This window comes from Bubalus kerabau, chromosome 5 (genome assembly GCF_029407905.1).
Source record: "Bubalus kerabau isolate K-KA32 ecotype Philippines breed swamp buffalo chromosome 5, PCC_UOA_SB_1v2, whole genome shotgun sequence".
NCBI lineage: Eukaryota > Metazoa > Chordata > Mammalia > Artiodactyla > Bovidae > Bubalus > Bubalus kerabau.
In genome coordinates this window covers 7,087,729-7,112,969 of record NC_073628.1, presented here as the reverse complement: position 1 = coordinate 7,112,969, position 25,241 = coordinate 7,087,729, and the positions used below count along the sequence as shown (strand labels likewise).

At 58.3% G+C, this 25,241-nt stretch overlaps 4 protein-coding genes across 5 annotated transcripts; 2 read left to right on the top strand and 2 right to left on the bottom strand.

The window, feature by feature from the left end:
* The first annotated feature begins 398 nt into the window (after positions 1–398).
* Positions 399–6,150, top strand: MUS81 (MUS81 structure-specific endonuclease subunit). Of its 2 annotated transcripts, none has more exons than XR_008714523.1 (16): positions 399–825; positions 921–1,050; positions 1,276–1,361; positions 2,125–2,223; positions 2,315–2,383; positions 2,538–2,623; positions 2,919–3,059; positions 3,239–3,334; positions 3,416–3,537; positions 3,631–3,728; positions 4,284–4,400; positions 4,492–4,587; positions 4,876–4,906; positions 4,986–5,089; positions 5,590–5,673; positions 5,766–6,150. XR_008714523.1 is itself a non-coding variant. In XM_055580783.1 (16 exons), the coding sequence occupies exons 1-16, from the start codon at positions 691–693 to the stop codon at positions 5,830–5,832; spliced, it is 1,659 nt and encodes a 552-aa protein (XP_055436758.1). In that variant the 5' UTR covers positions 405–690; the 3' UTR covers positions 5,833–6,150. The 2 variants fall into 2 exon arrangements, 1 of the variants encoding a protein (XP_055436758.1); XM_055580783.1 differs by having other exon boundaries at positions 405–825; positions 4,778–4,906.
* EFEMP2 (EGF containing fibulin extracellular matrix protein 2) lies at positions 6,137–13,770 on the bottom strand. Its single transcript, XM_055580784.1, has 12 exons — positions 13,712–13,770; positions 13,288–13,347; positions 12,881–12,998; positions 12,603–12,651; positions 11,755–11,961; positions 11,053–11,175; positions 10,668–10,784; positions 10,404–10,523; positions 8,413–8,532; positions 8,199–8,325; positions 7,768–7,963; positions 6,137–6,907 (listed from the first exon to the last, which is right to left on the bottom strand). Exons 3-12 carry the CDS (start codon positions 12,989–12,991, stop codon positions 6,746–6,748), a joined length of 1,332 nt encoding a protein of 443 aa, XP_055436759.1. The 5' UTR covers positions 12,992–12,998; positions 13,288–13,347; positions 13,712–13,770; the 3' UTR covers positions 6,137–6,745.
* Positions 13,771–17,222: 3,452 nt separating this feature from the next.
* Positions 17,223–20,613, top strand: CTSW (cathepsin W). Its single transcript, XM_055580785.1, has 10 exons — positions 17,223–17,315; positions 17,588–17,672; positions 18,465–18,578; positions 18,941–19,089; positions 19,241–19,337; positions 19,427–19,507; positions 19,610–19,735; positions 19,946–20,010; positions 20,093–20,302; positions 20,384–20,613. Exons 1-10 carry the CDS (start codon positions 17,229–17,231, stop codon positions 20,492–20,494), a joined length of 1,125 nt encoding a protein of 374 aa, XP_055436760.1. The 5' UTR covers positions 17,223–17,228; the 3' UTR covers positions 20,495–20,613.
* A 204-nt stretch (positions 20,614–20,817) lies between these two features.
* FIBP (FGF1 intracellular binding protein) lies at positions 20,818–24,899 on the bottom strand. The gene is made up of 10 exons (XM_055580786.1): positions 24,706–24,899; positions 24,306–24,504; positions 23,976–24,102; positions 22,955–23,055; positions 22,310–22,443; positions 21,916–22,024; positions 21,776–21,839; positions 21,451–21,537; positions 21,267–21,364; positions 20,818–20,937 (listed from the first exon to the last, which is right to left on the bottom strand). Exons 1-10 carry the CDS (start codon positions 24,788–24,790, stop codon positions 20,868–20,870), a joined length of 1,074 nt encoding a protein of 357 aa, XP_055436761.1. The 5' UTR covers positions 24,791–24,899; the 3' UTR covers positions 20,818–20,867.
* Positions 24,900–25,241: the final 342 nt, after the last annotated feature.

The window sequence follows — 25,241 nt, the reverse complement described above, 5'->3', positions numbered from 1 at the left end:
AAGCTTTGAAGGCCTTCCCTGCGTGTCCCCGGCTTCACAGCCCTCCCCCATAGCCCAGGGTGGAGGAGCCTAAGCTCAAGATAGATAACCGTTTCCTCGAAGGGTTCTTCAGCTCCTCTTGAGTTACCTTTGTGTCCTCATTCCCTGTACCCATTCTTAAAGTTCCTCCTACAAAACTACCTGCACGCATTTTTTCCCCAACCTGTAAGGCGAGTGCGGAGAAAAAACGAGCCAAGTTGTCTACACGGTCCTCCGATATAGCGAGACTGAAATCACCTCGGTACGCGCCGCCCCAGCCAGACCTCCCAGCAACAGGGGGCGCTGTCCACATTGCCCCCCTCCTTCCCTGCACAAAGAGGACAACCCCTCGCTCTGAAATCTGTGGTGAGAGGAAGAGGCGGGTCAAGGCCTGGTAAAGGAGGAGGGGCGCGTCCAAAAGGCTGGTCCTGTCCGGGAACGGCAGGAGGGCGAAAGGTGGTAGATACAGCGATCGGTATCAACCATTTAAGAGTAGTATAGGGGCGGGGAGGGCGGCAGAAGGCTGTCCTCTGGTTAATGCCCCGCGTGGGACCACGTGATTAGAGCGGTCCTGCCCTCCTCCGCCGGAACCAGCTGTTTGAATCCCGTCTCCAGAACTAGCAGCATCTCAGTCCTACCGGCGTGAGGCGCCAAGGACCCGCCCTGCGGCTCATGGCTGCGCCCGTCCGGCTGGGCCGGAAACGCCCGCTGCCAGTTTGCCCCAACCCTCTCTTCGTACGCTGGCTAACCGAGTGGCGGGACGAGGCAGCCAGCAGAGGGCGCCGCACGCAATTTGTGTTTCAGAAGGTGGGTTCTGGCCGGGCCGGATGGGGAACAGGTGCAGGCCGGGACGAAGAGCCAGGCCCATCCTGACCCAATCCTGTACCCCCTACCCCCGCCAGGCGCTGCGCTCCCTCCGGCGGTATCCACTGCCCCTGCGCAACGGCAAGGAAGCTAAGATCCTCCAGCACTTCGGAGACGGGCTTTGCCGTATGCTGGACCAGCGATTGCAGCAGCACAAAGCATCAGTAGGTGAGTGCTGGGAGGATTCGGTAATCCCCTGAGCCTCCCCCAGGTGCAGCTTTTGTACCCACCCAGGATACCTTGGCTTCATCTGTCTATTCCAGTTCAAGTTGCTCTTTGACCTGGGGCTAGTGGCTCTTTCAGAGCCCGACCACTCTCACCAACCACTTGAGCTGGCAGCATCCTACCTGCTGGATTTCCGGGTCCGGGGTTGACGCTCTTTTCCTCCCACAGGTGACCATGCCCCCTGTTCACCATCCGGAACCAAGAGCCCAGCCCGGGAAAGGCCACCTGCTGAAGTCCAGGACCCTTCCATGCCAGTGAGGAAGGAGCAGGGGGAGTAGAGGGGAAAGCAGGAACACCAGGAGTAAGATTTTTCTGGCTTGGGGGACTTAGCTGTGCTGGGTCCTAATCCCACCTGGCTCTGGGCAACTTAGTTTTCTCATCTGTAGATGTGGATAGTGACTTATAATACAGTCAGTTGAGAGAGTTCCATGATCAAGCCATTCAGGGTGCTAAGCCCAGTAAGTTGTAGAATTTACTGTTGAGTCTTCTTGCCTTACCTTCTCTGTCCTATGCTAGAACTGAGGCTGGGCCAGGTAGATTACACCCCCACCCCAACCCCATCCCCTGAGACTGTCCACCGAATCATCGCAAGTTTTCAAGAGATTATCCTGTCATGTGGCCTGTGTGACAAATTAGACAGTTACAAACTAGTTGCAAAAACTAGAGAGACAGCTGAGTGACTTGTGTTGTGCTTAGTCTTTCAGTTATGTCCAACTCTGTGACCCCGTGGACTGCAGCCTGCCAGGCTTCTCTGTCCGTGGGGATTCTCTGGGCAAGAATACTGGAGTGGGTTGCTGTGCCCTCCTCCAGGGGATCTTCCCAACCCAGGGATCGGAGCCAGGTCTCCCACATTGCGGGCGGATTCTTTACCATCTGGGCTGCCAGGGAAGCCCCGCTGAGTGACTTGCCCAAGGTTATTTAACCTGCTGAGATAGGACCTGAACCTCAGCTCTGCCAGTGAATCTGTCTACAACAGCTGGTTGGTTTTGGGTTCAACCCCCACCCTGTACCTTTCAGGTCCCAACCCAGCTCAAAGCAGGAGGCCCTGGCAGCTATTGGCCAGCCCGGCACTCGGGAGCACGTGCAGTCCTGCTGCAGCTGTACAGGGAGCACCTGGTGAGTGCCTGCCAAGCTGGGAGTCGGGGAACTGAGGCGGTGGGCCTGCTGCTCGGGCAGTATGTTGGTTATGCTTCTGTCTTGGTTACAGAATCCTAGCGGCCAGGGCTTCCTCACCAAGGAGGAGCTGTTGCAGAGGTGTGCCCCAAAGGTTCCCAGGGTAAGCACAGCAGGGAGAAGGGAGCCAAGTGGCTCTGGATCTGACCCTGAGCACTCCAGAAGCTGCCCTTTGGAGAAAGCAGCGGCATAGGGCACGGGGAGTGGGCACATGGTAGACCTGGGAGCTCTCTAAGGGTCTCCTCCCCTATGAACAGGTGGCCCCTGGAAGTGCTCGCCCCTGGCCAGCCCTCCGTTCCCTCCTCCACAGGAACCTGGTCCTCAGAACACACCAGCCAGCTAGGTGGGGCAAACTCCCGGGGTGCGGGAGGCAGGGCGGGGGAGCAGGCATGCCGTGCTGAGGGTGGCTGTGCAGTCAGAGATGTGCTTGTTGTCAACTTGAGGAACGGCCTGGGCAGGTCCAGGGGAAGCTGATCTGGGGGCGAGAACTCGGCCAGAAGGAGGGAGGTTGGGGAGCCCCAGGGCTTGTTTGTAAAAGGTCGCCAAGGTGGGTGAGGCCAACGTAGCTGGGGGGCCAGCAGGAGAGCCTGCCAGGCATGAGTGAAGAAGGGAGATCTGTGTTCTTCTCCACCCGCCAGGTATTCACTGACCCCGCAGGGTCTGGAGCTGGCCCAGAAGCTGGCTGACTCAGAGGGCCTGGGCTTGCTGAATGTGGGCAGCGGGCCGGAGGATCCCCCTGGGGAGGAGCCTGAAGTGCCAGAAGCGGCTTCCGCTGAGCTGTGAGGAGGAGGGAATGAGGGGGAGGAGAGGGGAGCAGGAGGGGTCCCTGAAATGAGGCTGAGACCCCACCCTCCCTCCAGCGGCTCCATCTGAGCTGTGGTTGCCCCGCCTTCCACGGGTTAGGGGAACAGCAGCCCTGGCCTGGCTCAGGCCAATGCCCACCTCTTCTCCCTGGTAGTGGTGCCAGCGAAGGGAGCGTCCAACAGCCCCCGCTGGAGCTGGGGCCCGGAGAGTACAGGGTGTTGTTGTGTGTGGACGTCGGCGAGACCAAGGGGTGAGCGAGGTAGGCCTGGTGAGGGAGAAGGTCGGGGGGTGATGGCCGACGCTGACTTGGGCCTCCCACGTGCAACTCCAGGGCGGGCCACAGGCCAGAGCTGCTCCGAGAGCTGCAGCGGCTGCACGTGACACACACGGTGCGCAAGCTGCACGTCGGGGACTTCGTGTGGGTGGCCCAAGAGACCAGTCCCAGAGACCCAGGTAAGGGGTGTGGACAGGCAGGTGGAGGCCAGAGGCAGGGCGTGGTGGGTGACGGGCTATGAGCTAACAGGACCCTTCTTGGCCTCTGGGCAGCACAACCTGCAGAGCTAGTCCTGGACCACATCGTGGAGCGAAAGCGGCTGGACGACCTGTGCAGCAGCATCATCGACGGCCGCTTCCGGGAGCAGAAGGTCCGTCATGGGGCTCACTGCCCCCGCCCGCTTGGGGGCACTTCCGGGTGGTCTCCAGGCAGAGCTCCTGCCACTCCAGCCACATCCCTCTCGAGCTGGTCCAGGGTGGCCTGAACTCAAACTCCCTTGGGCCCCTCTGGGCACACAGTAGGTGTGCAGGGTCCCTGGGTGGAGCTGAGGAGCACGTTAAGAACCCCAGGGGGTCCAGCTCCTGCAGCCCAGAGTTGACAAGGCTCTCCTCTCCAGGACGGGGCTGCAGGGGCTGTGTCTCCGTGCTGGCTGCTGGGCTGACCCCACAGTGAGGCCACACGTAGGCCAAGGGAGGCTTGAGGGGGATGGGCATCACTCAGATGGTGGTGGGGCTTTCCACGGGAGAGCAGCAGCGTGAGCCAGGGTGTGGAGGCCCCTGTGAGGCAGGTGGAGAAGCTTGGGAGGATGACGTGGTGGGTGAAATGGTGGGACCAGGGTCTCGTGATGCTTTTGAGGGTGACGTGATGGACACCTAGCGTATGAGCATCCAGGCCTGACCTGCCCGACCCCCGTCTGCCTGCCCAGTTCCGGCTGAAGCGCTGTGGCCTGGGGCGCCGAGTGTACCTGGTGGAGGAGCACGGTTCTGCACGCAGCCTCAGCCTCCCCGAGAGCACACTGCTGCAGGCTGTCACCAACACCCAGGTGAGCCGGGAGGGCGGACTGGGCCAGTAGGGAGCCTGCGGTCTGTAGCTCTGCTCAGGAGCTGCCTCCTCCCTTGGCTCCCCTTCCCCAGGTCATCGACGGCTTCTTTGTGAAGCGCACAGCGGACATTAAGGAGTCAGCTGCCTACCTGGCCCTGCTAACACGGGGCCTGCAGAGGCTCTACCAGGTGAGCAGACTCCACCGGGCACTGTCTGCTCGCCACCGGCCCCTCACCTGGGTGCTGTGCTCCCGCGAGGAAGGCGAGCAGACTGAGCTCCCTGGTCTCAGGCTGGCTCCCTGAGGCCTGGGGTGGGGCAAGGCCTGGCTGCTGGTGTCCCCTAGAGCTCTGGCCTGGCCTCAGTCCCCTCTTCCCTCAGGGCCACACCCTCCGCAGCCGCCCCTGGGGCACCTCTGGGGACCCTGAATCAAAGGCCGGGCCCTCCCCAAACCCTCTCTGCTCACTCCTCACCTTCAGCGACTTCAACGCGGGAGCCATGAAGAACAAGGTGCTGCCTCTGCCCAGCCCCTCCTCCTCCCAGGCTCCAGCCCTCTGCCACTCCTGACGCAGCACTGCCCCCACTGCAGGCCCAGTCTGTGCGGGACGTGTTTGCCAGGCAGCTCATGCAGGTGCGCGGGGTGAGCGGGGAGAAGGCGGCAGCCCTGGTGGCTCGGTACAGCAGCCCTGCCAGGTAGGTGCTCACAGAACCCCTGTCCTCTGCTGTCCCCCGCATCCCACCTCTCAGCATGGGCATCAGTTCAACCGGTGCCTTGTGGGTGGTTGGGTGCTATGAGGGCTGGACTGACCCGCTGACACCTGAAGAGTTCATGGAGGTCAGGTGGTGAGGAAGACAGAGCCACCCAAGACCAGACAGAATCTTGGGCATTGGGGTGGGGGGCAGACCTGGCCATGTAGCAGAGAAGGCTTCCTGGAGGAGTGGGTGGACCATGAAGACTGGGCCAATAACAGCCATTCTGGGGAAACATTTGCAGGAGCATGAAAGGAGGGTGAGCAAGATGGAGCAGGGCCTTGAATGCCGGGTTCAGAAGGGCAGCGGTGGTCCTGACTCCTCCCACCCAGGCTGACCCCTTCTAGCCTGTCTCCCGTGATTCTGGCCTGAGCCACTCAGGGTGGGCCAGCAGTCAGCCGTTGTCAACACTTAGAAAATCAAACTCCCCATCCCGCCCTCAGCTTACTGGCTGCCTATGATGCCTGTGCCACCCCGAAGGAACAGGAAATGCTGCTGAGCACCATTAAGTGTGGGCCGCTGCAGAGGTGAGGGCAGGAGGCAGAGCCTGCAGGGGGTAGGTGGGCTGCGGGCACCCTCGCCCAGGGCCTGACTCTTACCTGCCTCTCTCTTTGCACAGGAATCTGGGGCCCGTTCTGAGCAGGACCTTGTCACAGCTCTACTGCAGCTATGGCCCCCTGACCTGAGCTATGTATGCCACAAGACAGACCCCCATCTTCCCAGACTACCCGGTCTTTTAACCAGAATCTTCGGGCTACAGTAAAAATCTTAAGTGTTTGCATTTTTACGTGTTAGAAGGAGATACCAAGCCCCAGGGGTCTTGAAAGATGTCCAGGAACTGGGGAGACTGTCATGTCCGGTTTTTAAAACTGAGCTCCTTGGGACCCTTGGGGTTCCCTTCCAGAGCACGGCTAGGGAGATGGGAGTCAGTGAGGTGTTGCAATGTTGAATCTAGTTCATGTCATCAGAGTTCTCTGATCAAATAAAATTTCCTTTGATGAGAAGTTCTGTAGCTTGGAAAAGAAAAGTTTATAAAGCGCTAACAATCCAGTGGCCTCATTTTATGGATTGGAACACTGAGACTCAGAGCTGCTAGGATTTCTCCCAACTGATAGTTTGAGGCCAAGCTGGGATTGAAACCCAGGGCCTCCTGGCACTGTCTAGAGCAGGATTCTTCAGGCCCGCTGCAGACCAGCCAAGTCCAAGTTTCTGAGCTGGGGCCTGGAGTCTGCAGCCTCGTTACCTCCTTGCTTCTTGGGTGATTCTGGTGCCCATGGTATGTAGGCCAGTCCCAGCCTTGGGGTTGCAGCTCCCAGCTCCTGTCAATGGGGCCCTTCAGCCTGGGCAGAAACACGCCCCGCCTTTAGGTGGACGTGGCCCGCCTCCCATGAGTCTGGCCTTTCCCCACTCTGGGGTTCACTGCAGCGTGGCCCCCCCACCTCAGCCACCAGAACTCCTTCTTTCTCCCTTTATTGCCTTTCTCTCTCTACTACCCTTCACAAGAGCATCTTCCCTTATAGCAGAACACAGTCATCCCTGAGCCCCAGGCTCCTCAGCTACAGAGAACCTCCCCTTCCCTGAGGGCCCCCCACCCACCCCTCAGAAGGTGTAGGCCCCCACGAAGACGGTGAGTCTCAGTACAGAGCTGGCCCGGTAGCTCATGAGGGAGTTCATGGTGACCATCTCCAGGTCCAGCACGTACTCCCGGGGACCTGTCACAGGCCGCGCGAGGACCAGCATGGCGCTGACATTGTTGATTTGCTGCAGGGTACAGTGGGTGGGGGGGACACGTGGATTGCATCAACGTACACACCAGAATCCTACCCCTGCATCACCTCGCTGCCCCGCATCTGGCACCCACAACCAGTTGGCTGCACAGTGCCCCGGCTGCCTGCAACCCCAGGCCCTCATCCAGCTCTCTGACCCCCTTGACATCTCTGCACCCTGCCCCCAAGAAATACCCTCCTGGTGCTCTGCCCGCCCTTTGCAGCTAGTTCTTTTGTCAACCATGGTCAGCTGATGATTCAAGGCCCAGGATGAGATTCTTGGGAACAGTGGGGTCTTTGGTAATCTGGGGCAGGTAGACTCACCTTCAAAACACTCAATTCCAAAACTTGAAAGCCAGCACTGGTACCAGACAAAGCCTATGGCCCTCACTGTGAGTCACATCTGAACCTCTCCCTCCTCAGCTCCACCAGCCCAGAGCTGGAGTCTTAGGCCCCAGGCCCTGTACTAGCCCCTGCTGCCTCTCTCCCTCCAAGACCCAGCTCCACTTGCCTGCCTTCCCACACTCTGCTGCATCTGTTACCTCCAGCCTCTCAAGCCAGTCCCTTATCCTAAGGGTGAAGCAATCCAAGCTGGATACACAGACCAGTGCAGGGACTTAAACCCCAGCGTCCAAGTGCCTTGCTAGGGTTGCATTTAACTATCTGTAGTTTGTACCAATTTATAACACTCCTACCTTTCTACAGAAACTGACCCCTGGGGTTAGGGGGGACTTTCAGAGGAGAGGCAGGGTATGGTGGCATAGTTGAATCTTCCACTTAAAGTTTCCTGGAACTCAAGTTGGAGATTATACAAGTCCCACCCCACTTGAGGGGTGGGGTTAGGGAGAGCCTTACCCTAATGTAGAAGTCTCCCTGCGAGTTTCCAGCACGGATCTGAAAGGCATTGTAGGCACCAGGGTAGACGGAGGTTGCTTGGATTTGGAACACGTCCGCTGGTACGCTCCGCTCTGAGGTGATGCTCATATAGCGGTGCACGATGGATGAGGGCTGCTCCCGGCACAGGGGGTTGGAGGCCGGACAGAGACAGCGACTGGAGACCCCAAGATGGGGACACGAATGAGGTTCTAGCCCATCCCTCAAATTTGGCCCACCCCCCAAAATCAAGGATCTTCCCACTCCTGCTAGAACAGCATGTGTGGTTTAGTCACGAAGGACTACAACTCCCATCAGCTTTCAGGACTTGCCAGTCCAAATAGGTGCCAGGCAGCCGCAGAGCTCTCTGGGAGTTGTAGTTTCTCCCGTGGCCTGGCGTGGCATTGACTCACTTGTCGGACACCTGGACGTAAGGCTCCACACAGCGGTTGGTGTCCACACAGCGGTAGCCCCCGTGGAAGTTGACACAAGTCTGGGCCTCAGAGCACTGGTGTGCACCCGACTCACACTCGTCAATGTCTGTGCCGGGGGACAGGGGCTGGAACCCAGATACCGGGCCACCAGCTCCTCACACCCCCCTGCCCACTCTACCCGGGCAACCTGTACCTTGGCACAGGCGCGTGGCCAGCAGCTGATAGCCCTGTGGACAGTGGCAGGAGAAGCGGCCCGGCTCGTTGACACAGCGGTACTGGCAGAGGTAACTGGAGTAGCTGCACTCATCGATATCTGAGGGAGGGTGGGGCTGAGGACAGGGCCGGGGCGGCCTCCTAGCTCCGCCCCACCTGGGCTCATCCAGAGAGCCTGGCCCCACATTAGGCTCAGGACAAGAAGAGGCAGAAGAGATCAACTCTGCAGCTCAGCAGGGGACAGAGGGTTCAAGAAAGGAGTGCCCAGGGGACTTCCCTGGTGGTCTGGTCGTTAAGAATCAGCCTGCCAATGCAGGGGACACAAGTTCGATCCCTGGTCCAGGAACTAAGACCCCACATGCCCTGGGGCAACTGAGCCCATGTGCCACAACGTGTGCCCTTGCACCCTAGAACCTGTGCTCTGCAACAGGAGAAGCCATCACACAACAAGAAGCCCATGCACCAGAACTAGAGAAAGCCCTGGCACAGCAACAAAGACCCAGCGCAACCAAAAATAATTTATTTTTAAAAACGTGTTTTTCAGTGCAGGGGACGTGGGTTCGATTCCTGATTAGGGAACTAAGAACCACGGAGCAAGTAAGCCAGCGGGGCTCAACTACTGAGCCCATGCACCACAGACCCCAGTGCTGCCAAAAGTAAAAAAAAAAAGACTGCCCCACTCACAGACCTGTCTCTGCCCCAAGACTAAAATGATAATAAATGAGAGGACTGGGAATCTAGAGGTTTGGCTTTAAATCCTACTGATTGAGGAACCTCGGTTTCCTTTCAGTAAGTAAGTGGATCAGGCCGGATGAGCCCTTGACGCACCCCAGACTGCTCTGGGTTTCAACACTTTGCCCAATTCCTGCAAACCTACGATCCACCCAAGCGACAATCACCTCCTGCTAAATGTGAGCAGCGCAGGCAGGAGCCAGGTTTTCTCCTCTGTGCCCTTTATGCTGCCCGGCACTGAGCCAGGCACCAGTGGGGCTTTAACTTGGCAGCAAAGCACAAAGCTTAACAGAAACAGGGTACATGGCTAGTTGATGGAGAGAGAGCCCTGGCCGCACCTCAGCCCAGCTATGTGACCCTGGGCAAGTCACTCAACCTCTCTTCGTTGAAATATTTTATCTTATTCTTTGTAATTATCCCCCCAAAAAACTTGAGGGAAGTATTAATGTCAATTTGCAGAGAAGGAAAAACTCATATTTATTTCATAGGATGTGATATAAATACTTTGGCCACCTGATGTGAAGAACCGACTCATTGGAAAAGGCCCTGATGCTGGGAAAGATTGAAGGCAGGAGAGAAGGGGGTGACAGAGGATGAGATGGTTGGATGACATCACCGGCTGAACGGACATGAGTTTGAGCAAGCTCCAGGAGACAGTGAAGGGTAGGGAAGCCTGGCATGGGATTGCAAAAAGTCAGACACAACTTAATGACTGAACAAGAAGAAGAACAGTCTCACAGGATTGTTGGCAGACTGCACAGGGCAGGTTCTCAATAAATGCTAATTCACTTTGTAAAACTTTGTCGCTGCTTAGGACAGTATAAGGTCTTGACTGTTGTCGTTTTCTCATTTAATTCTCAAGACAACCCATTCTACAGAAGAAGAAATGGACTCAGAGAGAAGAGTGACTTGCCCTGGTCCAGGATTTGCACACATATCAGCCTGACTCCCAGGGAGGGGGTGCACCTCCATCTTTGCTCAATCTCTCTACCGAGCTTCAGTGGGGACCTAACTGCTCCCCTCCATGCCTTCCCCAAGTTCTGGTGGGCAGCTCTGCAGTTGCCTTGCCACCTGCTGGGGTAGAGTACCCAGGAGGCACATGGGTGCTGGGTGGATGGGACATTAGAGGCATGAAATGGAGGGCTGTGTGGCAAGAGGCTGGCATGACACAGGGCCTGGGGAACCAGCAGAGACCAGTGGAGACCAGTAGGGAACCAGTGTCAGGGGTGGAGCGCTCACCACTGCAGGAGAAGCCATCCCGGTGCAGCTCATAGCCCTGGTGGCAGCGACATAGGAAGGTCCCATAGGAGTTGAAGCAGCGCTGCTCACACGGAGCCCCCATGTCACATTCGTTCACATCTGGGGGTGCCAGGAAAATAGGGGAGAGGTGAAAACCAAGGAGCAGCCCAGAGCTCCCACTGCACCTGGGCTGATCAGGAAGGGAGTTCCCCCACCTCACACCCCTCTGCCCAGGACCCCGAGCCTGGCCCAGCCCAGCCTCACCTACACAGGAGCGGTTGTTGGGCCCCAGCTGGAAGCCCGGCTCACACTGGCAGCGAAAGGAGCCAGGCAGGTTCACGCAGCGGTGTTGGCAGTAGCGGTACCGACACTCGTCTATATCTGGGATGCAGGCAGGGGAAGGACAGTGGAGGGCAGAAGTCAGGTGCCACCCAAGCCAGCTGGGACCCTGCCTCATCACCCACCGTCTTGCCTGAGTCTGGGGGGCTGGGCCAGGCCAGATCAGGCAGGACTCACACACTACACGCATACAGCTCTCTGTGTCTGGTGGCTCAGGCAGAGGTGGCAGGGGGCGGGGGTGAAACCTGGGGGTGGGTTGGAATGGGGGTCAGGTGTTGGGGTGAGAGCCAGGCCACAGGCCCAGACTCACCCACACACTCGGGCCCAATCTTGCGATAGCCGTCGGGACAGGTACACTGGTAGGACCCAGGCAGGTTATGGCAGTCCTGGCTGGGGCGGCAGTCGTGCAGGGCCTGGGCACACTCGTCCACATCTGCAAGACACACCACTCAGCCCCCGCCTGGGAGCCCATGCACCACCCAACATGACAAGACTCCTCCACGTGGGAGGACACAGGTCGGGTACCACTCACATGAGTGTGTGGGTGACTTACACCCCCAAAACAGGAACATGTGGACCCATCACCCAACAGCACAAATAAGAGTTTACTAGCCTTGAGCTAAAGAGAAAGGCACCCCTAAGCTGGGAGACCCCAAGTCAGGGATACATAGGACAAAGCCCTGCCCATACTCCCAGGGGCACTGATTCCAGGGCCTTTCTCCAAGGTCCGTGCCTCCCAGGGGTGGGGTCCAGACCCAGAAAGGCCAGAGCAGAGGCCAAGGGGCAGAGCTCTCACACAGCATCTGCAGCAGTCGAGGTGGGGGTCCCACAGGAGGGGCTGGGAAGGACAGGCACAGGAACTGGGACCACCTGTGGCAGGTAAGGACCTGGGCAAGGGTCTGGATGTTATCCCAGTGCCCTGAGGAGGCTTTTGAGCAAGGGAGGAACATGAGGTATGAGTTTTTAAAAGGAAATTCTAGACACCTGTTAGAAAGATTGGCAGCCTACTCACCCACGCAGTGCTCTTGCTCATCAGGCTCATAGCCCGGGAGGCAGGGGTGGGGGTGTTCAGCAGGGGGCACAGGCGGTGGGGGTCCCTCTCCATGCAGGTCATTGATGACAGCAGCCGAGCGGGGCAGGCACAGGTAGCCCCCGTAATGGTTGATACATTTCATTTCCCCCTTGCAGGCCTCAGGAATGGTCAGGCACTCATTTACATCTGCAGAGAGGGGCCTGCTGGGCACAGCCAGTCTCCAAGGGTGGACCGTGGAGGGCAGGGGAGGCAGGAGCCCAGCTCAGCCTGCTCTAAGCTGTGTGATCCGGCAGGGCCTTCCCTTTCTACTCCACAAGCTAAGGCTGCCTGCCCCGGACCCCTTCTTGGGGCCTGCCAGGGCTGATGATGGGGCAGCTGTTCCCCTGGTCACCCCCATTCTCTTGCCCACAAGAGGGTCTCTATCCCTCCCCGAAGCCTCAGCCCCGACTCAGCCTAAGAGTAATGTGCAGGCCTCCTGACGGCGCCCCCGCCCCGCACTGCTCGCCCAGGGCCGTGATGGTGCAGAGTGAGATAGCAGAGTGATCAGATGAGGTGTCCAAGAACCAGTCCTGTGGTCAGCGCCCTGTTGGTCTCTGGACTCTAGAGGGTGGGGGGGGAGGGTGCCCCGGGTTTTTCTAAGGGGGAGGGGCCTGGATGGCTTCTCCACCCCGAGCCAAGTTGGCCCCCTGAGAACCAGAGCAGGTGACGTACGGCCAGGCAGAGCTGGGCAGGGGACAGCCACAGGGCTCCTGCAGCCGCTCTAGGAGCTGGGCTTTGTGATCCCCTTTCCGGTTCTCTGGGGCAGGTTGGCCCCCAAGCATACTCACCCCTGCAGTGCTGGCTGTCAGGGTCCCACTCATAGCCATCTGTGCATTCCTACAAGGTGAACCAGAGGTGGCCAGTAGTCACCCCTGGTCCCCTCTAACTGACCAGGCCGAGACCAAGGCCCAAGGCGGGCCACCCTCCCGGCCTGCTCCAGACAATAGCCCCAGCTGCTCCACCAACCAAGGGAGGGCACAATCTTCCCCAGCAGCAGCCACCCCAGGATCCTGGCCTCGGTGTCCCTGCCCAGCCCAGCCCAGGCCAGCGGCCCCACTGTCCCCACCGTGTAGCTGTCGGGCTCCTCGGAATCCTGGGGAGACGCTGCCCCCAAGACCAACAGCAGCAGCGCCCAGAGCAGTAGAGACCCGGGGAGGCAGGAGGCGAACGGGAGCATCCTGGGGCTGGGAGGTGGTGGGCAGGGGTCAGGGCGCCTCTGCCACAGCAACTCCCAAACCCTGTGCCCCTGCCGCCTCCCGCCCGGGACCCCGCTTAGGGCCCCGGAGCCTCCCTGGACCGAGGACCCACTCCTCGCGCGGGCCGGGGTTCAGGGCCCACTCGCTTGGGGCCGCCCCGCCCCCGCCCGGTCCCCCTGTGGCTCCAGCCGGGGAGCGCGGGCCTCTCGGCTCCTTGCTGACGCCGACTCGGCCTAGACTGCTGGCTTGCGCCCTCCCCCCATGGACGGCCACTCACTTGGGCCCGCGACGGCCCCGCGGCCCACGGCTCCGGCGGCTCGGCTGGCTTCGGCAGTGCCTGCGGCAGACGGACAGGCGGACGGCGCAGCTCCCTGGACGCGCGGCCCCAGGAAGCGCCCCCCGCCCGCCCGCCCGCCGCGGCGCGGCCCACCCCGGCGCCTCCGCCCGCCCCTCAGCGGATTCCTGAGCCCGCGCCAGGGGGAGGGACCCCGACCCCCCGCTTCTCCGCCCCCGGCCGGCCGCAGGCCCCCACCCGGTCCCCCGCAGCGCCGCCGGAGCCTCCTCCCGGCGCCTGGCCAGGGTCCCCCAGCGCTCGATCCTGGGGGCATTGGTCCTGATGCCAGGGCCCCGGCTCACTTAGGAGTCTGCAGGCTTTCACTGTGCGCACCCCCAAAATGTCATCCTGCGCACCTAGACCCTACCTAATCTGTGCCCCAGGAATTCTTGGGGACCCACACCTCAGTGCCGGGGGCCCCAGACTCTTCGCCTCCCAGAATGTCACCCTGGCCACCAAATAATCCTGGGACTTCCGGATTCTCACTCTGCACCCTCCGGAATGTGATTCTGGACACCTGGACAGTCAATCTGGAAATACCAAAACTTCGTCCAGGGTTTCCAGACCCTCGCCCTAAGAACAGATGCTCCCTGGTCCAGAACTGTCCATCTTGGTCCCTTCTCCCCTCCATCCCCAGGGCTGTCGTCAGCCAGGCGGTCCCTTCACTCCAGAACGGCCTCCTCCGAGTCCTCAGTCCGCGAGACTACATCAGTTTGGGGCGGGGGCGGCAGTTCACATTTGGCCCAGAATGAATGGAAGCCCCTAAGAAGGCGGGCAGGGCTGAACTTGGGCGTGCTGGACGCCAGGGTCCGGGTCCGGTGCCCTCGCCTTCCTGGCCATCCTCCCGCCAGCGTCCCCCCTACCCACACATCCCGCCCCGAGTCCCCGGGTTTCTGCCTACTCCCGAAGCAGCTGGCGAGCCCTAAGGGGCGGGGTTTGGGCGGAGCTGGCTCCCAGGAAGGGGCGGGGTCTTGCCCTGCCCACGTCTCAGGGCGGGGCCAGACGGGAAAGGGCTGCGTGTCCAGGGATTTCCCTCCTGGAGGCAGGCGGCGTGCGGGAAATGCCGAGTCCTCGGTTACCTTTCCCACCCCTGTTTATCCTCACAGTCACCCCCATTAGCAGCCCTGTCCGTTGAGTAGGAGAGGACGTGCCGGTGGGTCCTAGGATGAGCCTTCAGGATTCAGTATGAACTGCAGAGGACCCTCCCACCTCCAAATTCTTCCCAGCCACCACCACCCGCCAGGGGTGGGGGAGAGGAGGCTAAAAATAATAAGTCTTTAAAACCCAAAAGACAGTAACAAGTGCTGGAGAGGGTATGGAGAAATTGGAACCCTCACACTATGAGTGGGAATGTAAGATGGGGTGGCTGCTGTGGAAAACAGTCTGGCAAGTCCTCAAAAATGTTAGTACATGACCCAGCAATTTCACTCCTAGGTGTATATACACAGGGGGATTGAAAACATATGTCCACACACACACAAATCTGTACACAGTATTCATAGTAACACTATTCGTAATTGTTGAAAATATAGAACCAAAGGAATGTTCATCTATTGATGAAAGGAGAAACAAAAAATGACGATAGAACATTATTCTGCCATAAAAAGGAATGAAGTACTGATATGTGCCACAACATGGATGAATCTTGAACATGACACCAGTTGAAAGAAGCCAGACACAAAAGGCCACATATTCCATTTTTATGACACAACCAGAATAGGCAAATCTGAAAAACAAACTAGTGATTGCCAGGGAAGAGGAGAATGTGAGAACGATTTCTGATGGGTATGGGATTTCTTTTGGGATGATGAGAATGCTCTGAAATTAGACAGTGGTGATGGTTGCACAGTTATGCAAATACATGAAAAATCACTGAATTATCTAAACACTTTAAAATGGTAAATTTTATGGTATGTGAATTATACCTCCATAAAACTATTTTATTTATTTATTTAGACTGTGCTGGGTCTTCACTGCTGCTGGAGGGCTTTCTCTAGTTGCAGTGAATGGGCTTCCCACTGCGGTGGCTTCTCTTGTTGCAGAGCACAGGCTCTGTACACAGGCTTCAGTAGTTACAACTCCCAGGCTCTACAGCATAGGCTCAATAGCTGTGGCTGACGGGCTCAGTTGCCCTGCAGCTTGTGGGATCTTCCCAGACCAGGAATTGAACCTGCATCTCCTGCATTGGCAGGCAGATTCTCAACTACTGGGCAAGCAGGAACCTAAAGCTGTTATTTTAAACCTCCAGCTCTGGGGGTGACGGGGGGCCCTTAGTCATAGGTCACACATGGCTAAAACCAGCGTGGGACACATGACTGGGAACTAGAATCATGGAGCCAGGTACCCTCCTGCAGATAATCTGCCTACTGCATTTTTTCAATTTATTTACTTATGGCTGGGCTGGGTCTTTGGTGCTGCGTGCAGGCTTTCTCTCTAGTTGCAGTAAGCTGGGCTTCTCTTCTTTGTGGTGTACGGGCTTTTCATTGAAGTGGCTTCTCTTGTTGCAAAGCACAGGATTCACGTGCACAGGCTTCAGTAGTCGCAGTACATGGGCTCAGTAGTTTTGGCTCCCAGGCTCTAGAGCACAGGCTCGGTAGATGAGGTTCACAAAGTTAGCTGTTCCTCTGCATGTGGCATCTTCCTGGATTCCAGGGATTGAACCCATGTTCCCTGCATGGGCAGGCAGATTCTTATCCACTGAACCACCAGGGAAGTCCTCTACTGCGTTTTAATAAAGTCAGCGTCATTCTCTTCTTTTTTTTTCCCCAGGGGAGACCCTTGGCTTACTACATGGTTTGCGTGTGTTGGGGATCAAAAAAGGGATCACAAAAGGGTCCCTTTTGTGCAGCAAAAAGGGACCTCATGGCTTTGGGAAGATTCCCAATGAACGAAGAAATGAGGTAATCAGCACATGAATGAATGGATCCTTTCCCCTGGCTCCCAACCCCATGGAAACCCCAGAAAACCAGTTCTTTTTCTCGCCTGTCTCTGGTCTTGGATGCTGGTTCTCAGACTGAAGGTCCATGTGAAAGCCCCCGAACCCAAGAACCCACTTCAAGGCACAAGTGACAGGTGCTAACACCCCTGCCCAGGCCTCAGCCTCCGGCCTGGCTCTGTCTGAGGTGCCAATCCTGCTATCTTCCTGCTCCCTGAAGCCCATTCACATACCTCTTCCCGTCCCCAGACTGTGACAAGAATGAAGAACAGAGGAGGTCGTAGCTGCCACTTGCTGTCTCCTGGACCCTGAACTTTTCTCGTTAACAAAAATGACTAATCACTAAGCCAGCAAATCCCCCCTGAGCCAGCTCTGCATGCAGCCCCTTCCTGGGTGCTGAGGATACAAGCAAGGCAGACACATCCGGTGTGCGCACAGCGGGGACTCAAGGGACTGCAGGTTATACCACAGGATAGGTGAGCTTCTTGGAGGTGACTCCTGAGCTGACTGAGCTTTGTAGTAGGATGAGCAAGAATGCTTCCTGGGGGGTACTGACCACCATTTACACCCCCCCATCATTAGGGCCTGTGGCTCCCATAGCCCTGTTTCCCCTTCCAGGCACCAATGGCCCTATATTGTCACTGCCCACTTAGCATCTGTCTCCTCCTGTCCCCTTAAGGCCAGATCCATCTCCACATCCTTAGGACTGCCCAGGACAGGGTTGGCAGAGAGCCTCTGCTGAATAAAGACAATAGGTAGAGTGGGGTACTGGCAGGCAGGGGCCGTGCTGAGACAGAAGCCTGAAGCCCTCTTGTGTATGTGTGTGTGTGTGGGGTCCTCCTCCCCTTCCTGACCTGGTTTCCCTTTTGTGGTTTCTCCAGCTCCACCCTCTAAGCCCCTCTACCTTGGTCTGCAGTTTCCTGCCCCAGACACTCTAGTCTGCCGCATCATGGCACCAACTGTCCATCTCTCCTGCCTCCTGGCCCTGCTGGTGGCAGGCCTGGCTCAAGGCATCAAGGATTCCCTCAGGGGCCAGGTAAGTGTCCCCAACTTTCTCCCCATGTCTGGGGCTCACCCCGGCAGAAACAGGGGTTTGTTCCTATTTCTCAGAGGGAGTAACTGAGACTGAAGGGATGATCCATGTGCTCAGGCCCACACAGGGAGAAAAGCGGGTGAACCGGTTGCTCCCCTAGTCCAGTCCCAGCTCGGGTGGGAGCAGAGGTGTGGTCCCCACCATGACTCCTCACCTCACCCCCTCCCCACTGCTCTTTTTACACCCCCCGCCCCCCACCCTGCACCGCCACCCAGGACCCAGGTCCCCAGCCGCTGGAGCTGAAAGAGGTCTTCAGATTGTTTCAGATGCAGTACAACCGGAGTTATCCAAATCCAGCAGGTATGCCGGGGCACATGTGTCCCCAGTCCAAACCCCTGCTCTCATCTAACAGACAAGTACATTCAGGCTCAGGGTGGGGAATGCATTTGGCCAAAGCCACTCAGAAGGACAGTGACGTGGGGCTGAGAGTGTACTCCCTGGTTTCCCAAACAAGCGGGGACGGGATCCTCCTTGGCTACGAACCTGGAGGGAGGTGGTAGCTGTTGGGGGTTTGACTGGTCCGAGAGGATCGTCACGTCCAGAGCCACTTTCCTGTGACTGCAGCAGAAGACTGCTAGTCATCCAGCAAGCAGCCAGGGTTACCCATTTTGTGGATTCCCTCTCCCATGCGTTGCCAGCCCTGTTCCTGCCCTCTGAATCTCATCTCCCATGGGGGAGGTCCGTGGGCACCTTTCAGCCTGACTTCCTGTGCCAGGGACTTGTACCCCAACCCTCCCCTGCCATGTTCCAGCCACAGACTTGCGGCCAGAGGTGTGAAGTAGAGACAGAGATGACCTGGCAGGAAGTCGGTCTCTGACCACCCACCTTTCCCTTGTCACTAGCCTTCCAACCTTTCACTTGGCTTCTTCTCCAGGTGGGCAGATACTCTCTACCTGCCTTCAATGAAACCCCAACCGTAGGGGCCCTGGGGAGCCACTTCCTTGGTCCAGGTGTCTGTAGCGGGGTCTGCAAGGACCATAGGAAAGGAGCCAGTGCTTACCTGGGAGAGTGTGGGTGGAAAGCCAAACTGGTGGCCGCTTCCTGTCTCTGGGGGCTTGCGAGCCAGCCTAGGACAACCTCCTTTTGGTCTAGAGTACGCCCGCCGCCTGGACATCTTTGCCCAAAACCTGGCCAAGGCTCAGCGGCTGCAGGAGGAGGACCTGGGCACGGCTGAGTTTGGGGTGACTCAATTCAGTGACCTCAAAGGTACTGGACTCCTGGCAATGGGTGGTAGGCGGGGAAGCAGGATCTTCCCCAGCAGATACCAGGCTGACTTGACTTCTGTTCCCCAGAGGGACTCCCGAGCTGGGGGTTTGCCCTGAATTCAAGATCAGGGCAGGAACTCTGTGGAGGCCTGGGCGGTAGCCCAGCTCACAGAGACACCAGGTGCAGGGCTGTGCACCCCAGCAAGGAACCTGGCCTCCCTCTAGGCCTCAGGGTCCTCATCTTTCTGCCTCCAGGGGCATTACAGGGACTCAAATGGCTCAGGATGTGGATGGCTGGGGTGGGAGGCAGGATGTGGGGGGAGGGGTCAAAACAGTGAACTTCATGGCCCCATGTGTCCCCAGAGGAGGAGTTTGTCCAGCTTTATGGAAACCGGGTGGCTGGAGAGGCCCTCGGTGTGAGCAGAAAGGTGGGGTCTGAAGAGTGGGGGGAATCACAGCCCCAGACCTGTGACTGGCGAAAAGTTGGCCCCATCTCACCCATCAGGGACCAGGTATCTGCCTCCACCCCAAGCCCAGCAGCCTGGCCCAGTCCAGCCCCAGGGCGGGGGCGGGTCGGGGGGTGCGTGGGGGGCGTGGGGAGGCGGGGAGGAGAGGGCCTGCAGTCTTTACCCGCCTCCACTGCCGCCATCCTTTCCGCACTAGCGAAACTGCAACTGTTGCTGGGCCATGGCGGCAGCGGGCAACATCGAGGCCCTATGGGCCATCAAGTTCAGACACTTCGTGGAGGTCTCCGTGCAGCGTATGGCTGGGGGCAGGGGCGGGGGTGGGGGCCAAAGGAGGCGGGGGTGCCTGAGGCCTGGGCACACACATTGTCCCTTCTGGCACCAGAGCTGCTAGACTGTGACCGCTGTGGGAACGGCTGCAGGGGTGGCTTCGTCTGGGATGCGTTCCTCACAGTCCTCAACAACAGTGAGTGCCTGGCTGCTCCGGGCAGTCATGGCGGGGGGAGGATGGGGCAGGTACTGTTCCCGAGCTGAACTGAGCCTCCTCCTGGGCCTTGCTTATCTCTAGGTGGCCTGGCCAGTGAGAAGGACTATCCATTCAATAGGAGTGGCAAAACCCACAGGTGCCTGGCTAAGAAGTACAAGAAGGTGGCCTGGATCCAGGATTTCATAATACTGCAGGCCTGCGAGCAGAGTGCGGGCACAATGGGGACACGGGTGGGCACAGGGGGGAGACGGACAGGGACAGACGGACCAGGACAGACAGGGCTATAGACAGAGACAGAGGCATCTCTGGGGGTGGGGGCTAGAGGGTGGAAAAGAGGAAGAGATAGATAGAGATGCCCATGAGCCGGGAGCAGGGGATGAAGGAGTGGCAGGGCTAGATGGCACCTTCCACCCCCAGGCATTGCCAGGCACTTGGCCACCGAAGGCCCCATCACCGTGATCATCAATATGACGCTACTGCAGGTGAGATAAGGTAGGGAATGGGGTGGGGCGGGGGGTGCATATAGGGGAGGTGGCCCCAGACTCGGCCTCTCTGCCCCTGCAGCAATACCAGAAGGGTGTGATCAAGGCCACACCTACCACCTGTGACCCCACACAAGTGGATCATTCTGTCCTGCTGGTGGGTTTTGGTAAAACCAAGTCGGTGGAGGGGAGGCAGGGGAAGGCGGCCTCATTCGGATCCTACGCACGCCCTCGCCACTCCATGGCATACTGGATCCTGAAGAACTCCTGGGGGCCTCAGTGGGGTGAGGAGGTGAGTGTAATCTACTGGGGGCGGACAGGGCAGGACAGACCTCTCCCTGCTGTCTGGCGCTGATGGGCCCTAACTTCTTAGGGCTATTTCCGGCTGCATCGAGGGAGTAACACCTGTGGCATCACCAAGTTCCCGGTCACGGCCAGAGTGGACAAACCTAATAAGCGGCAGCAAGTCTCTTGCCCTCCCTGAGGCTGCCTGGCTGCCCCTTGGCTCTCTCCTGCTGTGCCGGTTACCTTCCCCTGCCACCTGCCCCAAGGCTTTTGCCTAGTTCCCCAGTATTCTTGCTGGGGATTGAATAAAGCAGACAAGACCCCTGTCTTTGGAGTGGTCACGGCTGGGGTGGGGAAATTGATGGGGAGCGAGTAGATACCGTTCTCCGACATGTTCCTGTCCCTGTGCGGTCAATGAACACATACATCCTCATACACCATAACACCCAAAGAGACGTACGTGTGCAACGGGCACACACTTCCATACGCGGACCCATGTGTGTACCCACTCACAGCCTCCTCCAAAGTCATGGCAACTTTATTGTCAGTGTGGCCAGGGCGGGGGAGGGGCCTCAGTCATGATAGAGGCGCAGGAGGCAGCCACGGAGGGTGCCCATGTAGCGGTCCCAGAGCGCCTGGTGCCTGCAATGGTAACAGTAATGGTGTTGGCTGATGTCGACTGGATCCCCATGACCCTGCTCCACGTGCTCTCAACACCTTCCCTCGTTTAATCCTCACAGGATTCCTATAAGCCTTAATGCTGTCACCCCCAGCTTATGTCTGAAGGAACGCAGGCACACAGAGAGAAAGGAACTTGTCAAGATCAGGTCAGTTTCTCAGCGATGGAGCTGAGACTCTGGTCAACAGAGTGACTTCCAACCCCAGGGCCAAAGAACAGGGAACTCAGAGTCTGCAAGAGAGCTGGGCCCCAGCAGGGGGCCAGTAGGATAAGGAAGCCTGAGATCTCTCACCGGAAGCCATCCAGGGAGTGGACCGAAGCCGAATACTGATTCAGGAAAAACCGCACGTCATTCAGCGGCCAGTGGTCGGAGCGGCAGGGTTCCACGAACTGTGGGTCCAAGGTAACATCCAGCACTGGTACAGCCCAGGGACAGGCCAGGATGGGGTCAGAGGGCAGCCAGCAGAACAACTCACCTTCTCCACGAGGTCTACAAACAGGTCTCTGACATCCTTATTGTGGGTCAGCTTGGCGGCCACGTTCACCAGCCCCCGGGACAGGTTCTGTCGGGGAGGGAGCCTGGGAGTTCTGCCTTCTGTCCGAAAGAGGCTGGGGGCTGAAACCACATCTATCCACCTCCCTCAATCAAGTAACTCCCCAGCGTTTAAGAGCTGGCTCCCCCCAGGGGCAGGCAGAGGGAACAGCAGCACTGCCTGAAGCCAACAGCAGAGCCGCTGGGGGGGGACAGGGCTCTGGAGGCTGAAGATGCCCCAAGGATAGAGGCTGGACTGGGCCACAGACCTTGAAGTTGGCTTCCATCTCCGAAAAGACACCAAGCTTCCCCCGGAGGGCAGTGCACACCAAGCTGAAGGAAGACAGGGTCAAGGCCCGCGCTGCCTGGGCGCCCACTTCAGGCCCCGCCCCACAGACCCCAGGGTCACCTCTTGTGCAGGTCTAGAAGGTCCTTGTCAGCCACAAGCACCTTGAGCTCCTTCAAGTCCTGGAGAAACTCCTTGTCTAAGTCCATGTCCATGTCATCCACCTGGGAGTCTAAGTGAGGCCCATGAAGGGAATTGAGGTGGGAGATTAAAAAATGCCTCCTGTGATAGCCTGAGCTTCCCCCCCCACCACTTCATGGCACCCCACAAAAGAGCACGCTGGGTGTGACAGAGCTGGAGGGACTGGCCCCAAGCCAGAGAGACGCTGTGGGTCCCTTGTCTGCAGACAAGCTGTGTGTGGGGGCACTGGGCCGTGAGCAGAAGCGGCTGGGCAGGGGCCCTGAAGAAGAAGGGCTGCTGGGAACGGGGCCTGCACCCGGGTCAGTGGGGGCCTCACCGACGGCTCCGAGGGTCCAGTTTTGGATCATGAGCTCAGCACAGAAGGCAAAGTCCCCAAAGCTCAGATACTGCAGTTTTTTCTTCCCCGTCTCAAAGCGATTATTGGCAAAGAAGACGATGGCTGCATAGTCCCTGCGGGGTAGGGAGAGGAGGGGGTCCATCAGGGCTTGAAATTCCTTCTTAGCAAGCAGTTCCCAGCTACAACATCGGCGGGACCTCCGTGTTCTGGCCTCTCTCTACCCTAACTCACTGTGTGATGCGTTTCAAGTCACGTCTCTCTGGGCCTCCTCCTCTGGGCAAAGAGAAGGTTTCAGCCCGGGTCTCCTAAGGGACATGGTGGGAGACCACAGGGTAACAGCGACCACTTACTGAGTACTTACTAAGCCCCAGGGGCTGTGCCATCATGGGCTTTACCCACGGCACCTCACAACAGTACAGCTGGTGAATGGCCAGGCTGGGATTCCAACCCAGGCCAGTCTGAACCAAAGTACAACCCAAGAGAGGGATAACCATTGCCCTCCTACAGCATGGAGGTCATGCAGCTTGGGGCAGAAAACAAGGGTCAGCTTCAGGGTATAAGGAAGGAGTGTGCAGGAGGGGGAGGCAGTTGGCTCCTCACCTGGCCCCTCTCCTGGCCCCTCACCTGGCCAGCCGGTCGGACAGGAGGAAGTGCTGCTGGATGTTATCCACCAGGGAGCCCCGCATTTCCTCCACCACCTTGAAGACGCGCTTAAAGTTGTCGAACTGCAGGGCAGTTTGAGGAGAAGGACTGGTCAGGTTGCTCACTCAATAAACTGTTGCGTGAGCATCCCTCTGTCACTGACCCACCTATCCAATCACCAGACACGGATGGAGTATTTGCTATTCCTTCAACAAACTATTATCCCCTGCATTGGCAGGTGGATTCTTTACCAATGTGCCACCTGGAAAGCCCCATTAATTATTAATACCTCTTATCAATTCCCCAAATGTTCACCAGCTTCTGCCTTCTTGCCTTGGATAAATGTTTACTCACTCTTATCAACAAATTCACCCCTATTTTAGCATCATGCTCTCTAGTTCTTCACTAGTTTGTGCTGAAACTGACCTTCCTGGCTAAGCCCCAGGAACTCAAAAAAGAGCAAATACTAAGCCATCTTGGGGAGCTCACAGGAATCACACAGGAAAACCCTAAAGGCCCAGTTAGAAGGGTTACTTCTTCCTGGCACCACTGGCAAGGCTTTTGGACAAGGTGGTATATGACCACCCCCCTCAACCCCTGACCCTGCCTTAGATTTCAAGGGGTAGATATGTCCTAAAATAATACCCTGTAAAAATAATACAGGCAGGGGCAGATGAGCAAAAGCAAGCCAGGGCTGGGGAGTCTAAAGAGGGGGGCAGGGACAGGATGATAGGAGGGTCTGAAGATCAAGGCCAAGGAATGTGGCTGCTATAGGAAAGAATGGGAGCCATTCAAAGTTCGTGAGCAGAAGAAAGCTAAGGTAAAAATGTAAGCTTCTGAGAGGTCACTCTGGCTCAAGAGCAGGGGACGGCTTGGAAGGGGCAAAAAGAGAGGAGAGTGGAAATGAAGGCACTGCCACAGAGGTGTTGGAGTGGGCTGGAGGTGAGGCAGGAACCAAAGGGATGGCGCAAAGGGGTGGGCTGCAGACGGCTGCAGCGCCCACCTGTCTCCGGCAGCTCTTGAGGGTGATGCCTGTTTTGGTGCTGATATCATCCAGGTCTTTCTTGGTGCCCTTAGACAGCTTTTTGCCCAGCACCTCCCGCACGAAGGCCTCGTCAAAGGCATAATACCTGTGGGGAGTTGGGGACAACACTACTGACTTTGCATAAAAAGAGGTGAGAGGAGAGCTGACAGGACCTGGGTTTGGCCCCTTCTGCTCTCAACTTTCTCCCGGCTTGGGTAAGTCCCGACCGTCCCCGGGCCTCATCGTCAGCCTGCAAAATGGGTACATGGCCAGACTGATTGGCGTCCCCACCACCCGCCAGGTGAGCACCTCTCGATGAGCAGCGCCTGTCGAGAGGGCGGGATCTGGAAAATGAGCTGGTGAAGCAGCTTGGGAGGCGCGTGGAGCAGGCGCTCGAGCATGTGGAAAGTCCGGTAGTGGTCCATGGTGTCGCTCTGCAGCACCGCTGCTGTGGCGCCGGTCTGCTCCAGAATTCCCGAGCGCACCCTCAGGGCCACCGCGTCGCTCACTGGGAAGCGAGGGCTGGCATCAGGCCCGGCCCCGCCGACCCTAGAGGTTCTTCAGGGATTTCAGCCCCGAGCCCCAGGCATTTCATACTCCCAGGCCTCTGCCCACTGCCCTATAGGATGCCTAGTCCTGGCTTGGCCCCCTCTTCCATCCAAAACAACCGCTCCGCCAGACCGGCTCCCCCAGTCAGCCCCCCACAGACCCGAATAACCGTCCAGCCAAAGGCGATACACGTCCTCGTCGATGAGGGTCGTGTTCCCCACGAAGATGTCCAGTTCGCTGGTCATGGCGACGCCCGAACCCGGGCGCTACCGCAGCGCCCCAGCAGGAGCGAGCACTGCCCGGGCCCGGCGCGCCGCCGCCGGGCCACTTCCGGGAGCACTGACATTCGTCTCCCGGCACCCGGAGCCAGAGAAGGACCACTTCCGGGACAGAGCTAGTCTGGGCAGGAGCCGCGAGGAAAGAAGCTGAGGCGGAGACGGTTGGGTAGCCCCTCCTCCCAGCGGGAGGGGGAATCTCGGGTTCCTCGATGCCCAGCCCAGCCCAGCCCACCCCACCCTCACGCCGGCCGGGTTTGCAGGAGGGCATCCAGAGCCAAGGCCTCTGGCTAGTTGTCCCTATCCCAGCAACCTTCACCCTCATATCCTCCTGGTTGTTCTGTGCCCTTTTGCGGGGAGCCCCACTACTTTGACCTGTATCCTGAATGTAGGAGCTCCACAGGGCTCTATGGGGTTCCCT